Source organism: Thunnus albacares, chromosome 10 (genome assembly GCF_914725855.1).
Source record: "Thunnus albacares chromosome 10, fThuAlb1.1, whole genome shotgun sequence".
Taxonomy (NCBI): Eukaryota; Metazoa; Chordata; class Actinopteri; order Scombriformes; family Scombridae; genus Thunnus; species Thunnus albacares.
The window spans coordinates 17251657-17261751 of NC_058115.1; the positions used below are offsets into that span (position 1 = coordinate 17251657).

Genomic DNA, 10095 nt, shown 5'->3' on the forward strand with positions numbered 1-10095 from the left:
GTCACTGCAGATAGCAGCAATCCTTTTAAATTCACAACCACCAAGCCTCATGGGCCTAGTAGCAGGTTGCACCTCAGCAGTTACAGTTACACGGGTTAGAGAAGCAGACCTGGGACCAGTAGGCTGATGGTTAAATTCCACTGACTGTGTGAGTGTGTGTGTGTGTGTGTGTGTGTGTGTGTGTGTGTGTGTGTGTGTGTGTGTGTGTGTGTGTGAGTGCGTGCAGTACAGTACCTGTTCTGTACCATGATCATGGCCATCCAGTCAGAGGGATACACATGTTTCCCAATCAGGTCTTTGAAAAGTAGGAAGGACTCCATCAGAAAGTCCTGCAGTGAAATGTACAAGAGAAGAAGAATGAGTGTGTATATAAGTAGACAGACTGGGTTTGTAAGAAATAATGTCACCATATACAGTGATACACGGTAGCTTGTTAATAATGTATTTTAACTCTACTTTCATCAATTCACCTGCAGAAGTGTGTGTGTGTGTGTGTGTGTGCACTTACCACGAGATCAGTGGTACCAGTGAAGGTTTCTATGTATGTGGAATAGTGACGATCATCCATCTGCTTCAGGATAGCTGTCATGCAGGCCACAACCCTGGACTACAAAGGTAAAGGATGTGTGAGAGAGAGAGAGAGAGGGGGAGAGAGAGATGCACCATTACTTTTTGGGCACTCAGCATCTGCTTTTAAACTGAGTGCTATACATCTAAAGCCAAATATATTTAAATCTCTTAAGGTAATTGTGTCTAAAGCTGCCTCAAGAGTACTGTAAAGAAAACGTCAGAATGCATGCATTTTCCCATTATAAATCACAATCAACTTGAAAAAGGTGCACATGTGGATGAACCTCATATCCCACCCCCTACACTCCCACAATTAACCATAAACGGTCAATGCAAAAGCCTTCATGACTATTGATGTACATGTTGTTCCTGTGGAAAACAGCAGCAGTAACAGAAGAAAGTTTGAGAGGCTGACAGCTGCAGCAGCTGTCAATGCAGTCGGTGTGACAAACGAGACAATTTCTGAAATTAAATAAAGTGATCAGACACGGAGGTAGATGCCAAGAAGCATATTTCTGCACACTTTCAGGGTGTGGACTAGTGGAGGCACGGGGACACCTAAGCTCACTGCCTGGTATTTGTTAAGCATCTACTCTATATAGACACATGCGTGACTGATGAGACCACACACTCAATATCTAAAATACAATTAACACTGTATTCATTTATATTTACTCCAAAATCCACCATACAGGTGTTTCTCTAATTTACTTAATCCATATATAAGTACAAGTGGTGAAGATATACTGGGTGAGGTGACTGGAGAAGGCAGAGTGTGTGTGGCAGCCATTCTGCAGCGATTTTACACACAAAAACTATATGAAAACTAAAATCGTACTACTACAATCTGGCTTCAGTTCAGCACCTCACCATCTACGTCGCCCATTCTCCTATCAGGTTTGTTTTTATACATTCCAACTGTTTCGTGGAAAGTGACGTATATATCTTCCAAGCCCCATTTTGTGCGTACACAATGGTTATAAATGAGGCCCCAGTACTGTGACTTGCTCGTTTGGGCAACAAACGAGTCCAAACAGCACCAACATAATCACATACTTCCTACATGACCTGAAACAAAAGGGCAGGGCTCTGAACAAGGGAAATTGTTGTGATGTTATTTTTAAAGATGCTGTATTCATCAACATGTTATTACCACACAGTTAAATTAGCATAATTACTATAAACAAACAAAACTATTGGCAAGAAGACTGGCAGCCTCTGCAGTCTGAACCTCATATTCTGTATTTCACATTGTGGCTCACTGCTATTAGGTCATGAAAAATATATATATATATTCTGAATTACACTATGACACAAATCAAAAGACAAAATTGAAGCTTTTAGAGTTTATGGTTACAACAAATAATGAAAGTTGCAAAAGCTTAAGGAAAAATCGTTTAACATGTATATTTTAATGTTAACTTTTATTAAAGCAAAAGAGAAGACGCTCAAAATGTGTTTTGCTTATTGTTACTTCACTTGACCTTTACTGTGCAGAATGATGTATGTGCAGAGTTTGACACTTGAAAGCTGTTTTCACATTCCTCTCCTGAAGGTCAGATGCTTCATTGTGCTCACTTTAAATTTGAGTTTCAGGTTTGTACCTACCAGCAAGATTTGTGAAATCACAACCATAGATTCTGGATTTTTCAATGAGGGCCAGAGAGTGGATGTCATTTTGAGGATGTTTACTTTACTTTAATGAAGTAATTGAACCTTTTCTGTGGAAAAAACATCTTAGACACAAATTGTTATTCAATCCAGAGTATTTTTGCATGTTGTAAAACATCTCTGGATGGGGATCTTCATAGAGATGCAAGATTTGGTCAATTTCAATGTAAACACCAAGATATTAAGCATCTAGTTTCCCAAATATATGAATGTAACAGCTATGAACAACTATTCCACTTTCATTTGATCCTAAATTTACATACTGCAGGTTTTCAGTGTTGGAGTTTTTAATGAGGTATTTGTTGGCGTTTTTAATGAAGTGTTAACTCCTCATTATGTCCACTTAACTCTGAATATGGCCCAAGGTGAGTACACAAAAACACACGAAGAGATTAGTAGGCGGAAGAATTATAGTTAGAAGATGAAAGAGAGGAAGAGTTAGAGACTAAAGATGAGGAAGAAGGAGCAAGCATTATTATGACAGAAAATAAGACAGATTTGAAGGATGAGGATAGGCAAAAAAATAATAATTTTAGACAAGTTTGAGGAGAAGTTACTGTTAAGTGTGTGAAAACTACTTATGCTGAAAAAAAACCCTCCCTGAGCTTGATTAAAACACATTTATGGAAAATTTGACACAAACCTTTCCACAATCACTGGCTGATTGAGGAAAGACACTGAGAAGGGCAGCGGACAACAGAGTAAAAACTGAAAAGAAAAGAGAAAAACTGAACTGCACCGAGCAGCAGAGAACAAAGGCAGGAATGTAAAAACAGTTTGCATATATTACAGACAGACACACAGTCTCATCAACGAGAGTGTGTTAGCGTTGATTGCTTTAGTTGAGCCAAATAGTGGTCATCTATCTGAAGTTGTTTCCACTTTCCTCTTCTGCATATGCTCCAACTGTTTCTTTGATATTACTTTCTCAATCCTTTCTGTCTGTGATTGTTCCTGAATCTTTTTATTTTCTGTGTAGACAACATTTCCTGTTGAGAACCTAAAATCGAACACGGTGCATCTTTTATTAAATGTTTCAGTGGAAAGCTCAGAAAATTAGAAAAAAGAAAATTGAAAAGGGAAATGGACCTGCAAAAAATATGTCTTTTGTTATTTTCCTCTTTCATTTTTTTTATTTCCTCCAATCATTATTTTGTTATCTTGAGCTGTATGTTAAAAAGGAGACCTTCTCAGTACGGGCCTGAAAGGGGCCGAGGCACCTAATAGACAGTGGGAGGAGTCTGGCTAGTAAAGAGCACAATGTGAATGTCCAGTTTGGAGCAATGTGCCTTTGCTTATGTCCTGCTTAATGTGTCTTTGTTTTACTTCTCCTGTATAGAACTGTTTTATGTCCTGCATAAGGTTGGTCTACCCACAAAAAAAAAAAAAAAAAAAAGGATTTGCAGGTGGTTTCCAAATCTGCTTTGTGTGTCAGCTCTGTCTTCTGTGCCACCTGCAGCGTTGGGCTCATTTGAACTCTTTGCCCGTTGTCTTATGATTGATGTAAATTTTGACCTGTCACAGGCTGTGATGCTCACAGTGTCACATCACTTGACTCGAGTTTTGAATTAAGTTGGCAGGTTGAATTAGCTAACAGCTTCAACAACAGAACTGTCTCTCCTGCTGCTAACTGGATCGGACCACAGCTTCCCCCGCAGCGATCAGTAGCCCCAGATGACCTCGGTGGTAATAAAAGGTAAAACTGGACACGTTTCCAGCTCGAATGATTTCAGGGAAGAAATGGATTTTTGCAAGTGCATGTCCTGTGCCCCACGCTATTTTCCCCAGTGAACCACTAAAAGTGGCTGCTAATTCAGCCCCTAACTGACCTGCTTGCACCAACTTTCACCGGAGTATGCAGGACATCTGGCAGTTTAAGACAAGTTACAGGAGAGGGATTTTCCTTGTTGAAGTAACTTACTGGACATCGTTAGAGGTGTCCCATGGGATAAAACTTACATCAAGACACCAAGGTGACACACAAAATGAACTCTCAATTATTTGACTGATGTTACTACGTGACTCAGGGAGATGCTTCGCTGTTTCATTGTTTTATACAATGACGATAAAGATAATTGGACTTGGTTATTGGGATATATTTTCATTGAGGATGTCAAAGGTAAGCTACATTATTGTGCATATTTTGGATGAAAACTTAATGGGGTCTGTTACTGTTTCTGCATCACTGGTTTGATAGCTACTGCTTGTCTTTTGGTGCCTGCTCATCTCTATGTATGGTTTAATGCTGCTGTTTGGTCTGCCTGCTCTGTGTGTGGTTATCAGGTGATGCTGGAATATTTGTTGCTTTGAGTGTAGATAGATTTTCAGTTTATGCCTATTGATTGCACCCTGGTGATTGGCAAGTATAGCTATCATTGAAAGCTTACTGCTGGATGAGGCCACCAATTTAAACAATACATATAAAAAGATTATATAGCCTAATTCAGTCTGCAACTATTATTTTACATACATTTAATCTGCCGATCTTGATTAATTGATTAATCATTAAGTCAAAGAAACGTCAGAAAAATAAATGGCCTGCCCATAAAAAACGGGTACGGTATTGCAGACCTGCGCTGGACTCTGTTTTGTATTACTAAAATTACAGCTTCATTGTTGGAGTGAAGTTCACAGACCTTTTTTCAGAGGCATTGCAGATTTACAGGTACTAGTGCTTCATCTTAGCAGCCGAGGTTTGGGTGAAATTCTCCTCCAGAGTTGGTGGCAGAAAAGGGAACCGTGAGAAAGAGATGAAGAATGATGGATGGCTAATTGAAGATGAAAGGTAAATGGCATCTGATGTGGAGAAAGCTTTCATCTTATCAAAACGGGCAGTGTGTTTGTGCCTGCATTCTAATAAAAATGCACACTTTTTCATTCATGTACGCTAACTAAAAAATACTTTCACTGTGTACAGTTTTCAAATAATTACCGAGTCAGACAGGCGTGTACAAAATTGATACATTACTCTTTAAAGGAAGGTCAAAGTGTTTTAGTGAACTTCACTTCATCACATGAACGTCTAACCGGGCATGAATACTGTGCATGCTTTGATGCGTGTGTTTCAGCACAGTGCATAACCACCCCCACCCTCCACCTAACTTTCCTCTTACAGTTGAGCATGACATCAGAGACCCTGTCAGCGCACTTTCTTTAATCTCTTTTCCCTACTTTCCCCTTTTCTCTTTTTCTTGCTCGTGTTCCCATCACACATTTCATCCTTTAAAGTGCCAGGAGATCAATTAAGTGCAACACTGCTGTATGTGAATACATGTGAGGACGTCCAAAGCACTGACTCAAGTCCTGAGAACATTTTTTGTGAGATATTATTGTTAATTTGATCAAAACAATACAAAAATAGTCAGTGTGTTATAATGTTATAATCTAATTTGCACTTACTAAAACATGGGAACAAGGTTTACCTTGAAATTAAAACTCAACATGAAAAAATACTGTTATTGGCATCCTTACATGATAGCTAGATTTAAATTAATGTAATTATACTACAGTGTATGGGACAGTAACATACACACAAGCGTAGCAGACATTAAAAGACAGGAGCTAATGTAATAGCAAAATTCACTAATTCTGAGTCTCTCCTCGTAATTCCTTCCTACCTCTTACCATCTCTCTTTTTCTTCTTTGCCACCCTAGTATGTAATGGTTCAGTAACAGGATTAAGAACACACACACACCAAAACTATCTACATTTTACTACTTTCTGGTGCCATGTTCACTGTGTTTGTGTGTGCCTGTGTGTGTGTGTGTGTGTGTTTGTGTGTTGAAGTGTAGGTCACATGACACATTGCCCTACTTCAGTGTAATTGGTCTTCTCTAAGGACTTATGCTCTCAATGTTCTCTAACACCATCTAAAACACAAACACACACACACAAATGCTCAAAGGGCCAAATATCCAACCATCAGCTGTCTGTGCACTTGTACGTGAATGTGTTTCATCAACACGTTTTATATAAATGTTATGACATGCGGAGACATATGGGAGGTGTGCTGTGTATTTTAATAAAAATACTAACAAGTACAGTGTGTGTGACAGATAGGAAGGGAGAGAGAGAGAGAGGGAGCTCAGGGCTTGCTCAGGCGAAGGCCTTACGCAACAGTGAAGAGATTACTGACAAAACAGGACACAGATGCTGGCGAGGTCTGGGATTTCTCTCTCCCCCCCCCTCCTCCTCTTCTTCTCTCCTTGACTTTCCTTCCATTTATCTCCCCATTCTCTTGCCACTCTTGTAAATGATGTATTAACAGCTGTAATTTCCTAGTTGCATCAAAAGACAGTTGCTTGGAAATGCACCTGCATGACATGAAATAAATCTAAACTAAGCCATGCTATGAACCCCTATAGGCTGCAATTTTCATCACACTCCACAGTACGAAAGTGTCGAGTTTAACAACAACAAATTGACGATTTTGCTGTTTGTGCACCCTGGGGTTAAAAGTATACAGTTTGTTAAAAAAATACAGTTTGTCCTGAGGGTAGTTCTAGAGAAAAGGTGATGTGGTAATTACAATCAAAAGGGTTCAACACTTTGAGCAGCAGTTTGAATTTCACTGCATATCATCTGCTAGCTGATTTGTGTGTTGTGTGATCTAGTGATGCTGCCATTACTGCGGTGACAGAATCAAACTGAACACTTTCACCGACAATAACAGCAGTGATGTTTGGGTTGATCACGGTTGGCAGTCACCCCCTCTAACAGATGTAAATGTGGAGGTTTTTCAGTCTCACATCATTAGTTTGAAAATTCTTATGATAGCTTTTGAAACATGAATGTTTTTGTCAGAGCTCCACAGTCTGCATGTGAAAATTCTGTGTAGTAATTAAACACAGCTGGCAGTACCTGCTAACTTATGATTATAAATCAACAAAGCCGGCAATCCATGATGTTTTACATTGTAATCAGATGAAATACACTATTTAAAAAAACCTGAAACATATGATATTGTAAAATTGGAATTTCAGGCAGGAAACACATGCAGCGAATACCCAGCCAAGCTAGCATACAGCAGACAGACATCAGTCTCTTGGGGGTCCTTTGGTTGATCCATTGTCAATATGCCACTCAAGATGCAAATGTGAAGATTTACAGAGGCTTGTGGATATTAACAGCACAGAACAGTCTGTATGATTTTGTTGATTTTCATGTGAAAAGAGGTCAAGCTATCTATTAAAACTGGACCCGACTTTGTTGAAAACTAGCACAGGTTTACATTGGTTTAAAAGTGATGTGCCACAGCCTTGATGGCGGCTTGTTTACTTCAGCCCTCAACCTGGATTCCTCTGTAGGTATGTAGGGAGCATTCTCAGTGATTGTAGCACACTGGTTCCAGCAAGAAAACCGTCACACAACTGTCACAGCACAGCAATGAACACATTGATAAAAGCTTTGAAATCTTTATCTGTGACAACATACTGTACAGTATCACAAATAGAGAAGAGTCATAAAGTCAGCAAACTGACACAGAAATATCTTTCTGAACTGAAGTTTACTAACATTTGCCACCATAACTGCTCATGATAGCACAGCAAGTGAGGCTGTAGCAGCAGCAAATACACTGAGTGTACTGAGTAGAGCAAGAGTTTATTTCATTGCATATAAATTTAACTTTGTAAGAGAAAGATGTGCTGATTCTTCTTTTAAAAGTTACATAAACTCACTTCACTTTATGTCACCAAGTAAAGCTCTGAGTGAAGTTCATTATCCCCATGAGATGCCCAGTGGGATAAACAGGGAAAGACGACTGATGCAATTAAATATAATTAACATATCATTAATTTTAAATTAAGACAGAGCATTAAAGCATTAACTTTGATGGCTCTTATTAGATTACTTAAAGTGGTAGGGTTTGATCATTTAAGGGAACAGAAAGAAATGTTTCCGACATGTTGCATGTCGCAAATGTCACTGAATAGTGTGAAACACTGGTGTAAATCCACCAGGTGCACACGGATGATTTTAGTGTCTACTTGTATGTTCTCTCCTATTGCCAATATCTACAAAATGCAACCTTTTTTGAGGTCCAGTGGATAAACAGAAAGGCATTCAAGCAGCAAAACAGACCCAACACAGGAATAAATGAGTTTCAATTAAAATCATAGGAGAGCATTATAACACCCATCCATTCAAATAATTCCACATCAGGTCTATTGATGCCTTTCACAGCAATTAATTTAGGTCCGCCTCCTGCCTATATACTCCAGATTTTGCATTCCTCACCAGCATTTCCTATTTTCATCTCCCCTCCCCTCCCCTGTAGTTCCTTTTGTGGCATCCCCCCAGGTGGGAAGTCATTACACTGCTCTAAACTGCGATTTTTCATAATTTTTTTTTAAAATACAGCATCTAAAAAACACAATCTCACTGGAAGCCGGAGGCGTTCCTCAATGTAACATCACAGATACACACTCATCCCTGACCCCCCTCCATTACACACACACATTTTTCCAATACATGGGAGTTGAGGTGGAGAGTGGGGGTGTGTGTGTTTGTGTGTGTGTGCGTGTGTGTGTGTGTGTGTGTGTGTGTGTGTGTGAAAGAGAGAGAGATGGATTGTGTGGAGGTGTAATTAGAGTTGTTGTGTGTGTCAGGGTGATGTCGCTGTGTGTTTGTCAGAGACAGAGAAAGGAAGAAAGAATGACAGAGAGCCAGTATGGGTGTGTGCATACCAGTATATGTTTGCATTTCACTGTGCATGTGAACTTGTGCGCCATTTAGAAAACAGATCAATGTGTCCTCAGACACCCATTTCTCAGTCAAGTACAAAGACACACAATCATTTGATGTTAATGAAGACGAGAAAGCAAAGGGAAAAAGGGGAGTCGAGGGGAAAGAAATAATAAGATGTAAAGCAGTAAAGACAGATGCAAAGGCATACAATCATTTAAATATAAACAAAATTTACAGGGGGCAGGACTTAGTCTCTTACTCAAACACTATACTTTTCCTCCACCCTCCTTTGAAAATGCCGTGCTTCTCCTCTGATCCTCCACCCTATCTAGTCTCTGAGACCTTACAGCTTTTACACGTCTAGCTTATTGTTTGTGAGCCTTATATGTTCTTTTTGCACACGTGTATTATTTTTGAAGGACCCATGTGTTGCACTGCACCCTGGCTGCTTATGTAATGTGAACAAACACATTCACATGGTCACACGCAGACACATCCTTTTGCTCTGCTCATCAGAGGTCAATTGAAACACAAGGTGAGTCAACCACTTTGCAGTGGCGCATACATCACCAGTTATTTTCAGATGGAGGAGGGGTCAGGAGGGACATTCACGTGGATGCTGCATCAAGGGGCCGCTCGGGTAACACACACACACACACACACACACACAAGCAATAATTAATTGTCCATACACACATACACAAGCACTTCACTGACAATCATAACTAAAAACACAGTTACATAAGCACTTGCACACAAAAGAAACACAACTGTATTATGTGAGAACCTCCACTCCACATTTATTCATTTATTTTCATTTACATATCAACTGTTAAACGTATCTAAATCCTTATCTAAACAAAACCTAATTAAACCTACTTGTACTTAAACTCTAAATCTTAAACTTTTCCATAAAAGAGAAGAGAATACCAGCAAAATATCCTCACCCCCCTGATGAATGATAAATGAGGAAATTCATTTGCAAAAACACAATTCCTGCCGTGCACAAGAGACAAAGCACTCATAATTAAGCATAATTAGAACCTGATGTCGTACAGCATTCAAGCTCACTTTCTTTTCAATCTATCGAATTTTTTGTCTCGTTTGTCTCAAAAAAAGAAAGCAGCGTCATCTAAGGGGTATGAATGAGAGCAGACAAGGAATAA

At 39.4% G+C, this 10095-nt stretch overlaps 1 protein-coding gene across 1 annotated transcript in view; it reads right to left on the bottom strand.

Moving 5' to 3' along the window:
• LOC122990088 (dedicator of cytokinesis protein 2-like) overlaps window positions 1-10095 on the bottom strand; it is a 99940-nt gene that overhangs the window by 17192 nt on the left and 72653 nt on the right. The window contains exons 27-28 of the mRNA XM_044363204.1: window positions 509-607; window positions 235-329 (exon numbers count right to left, since the gene is read on the bottom strand). Of these exons, the coding sequence (XP_044219139.1) occupies window positions 235-329; window positions 509-607 (194 nt within the window). The remainder of the gene's footprint in view (window positions 1-234; window positions 330-508; window positions 608-10095) is intronic.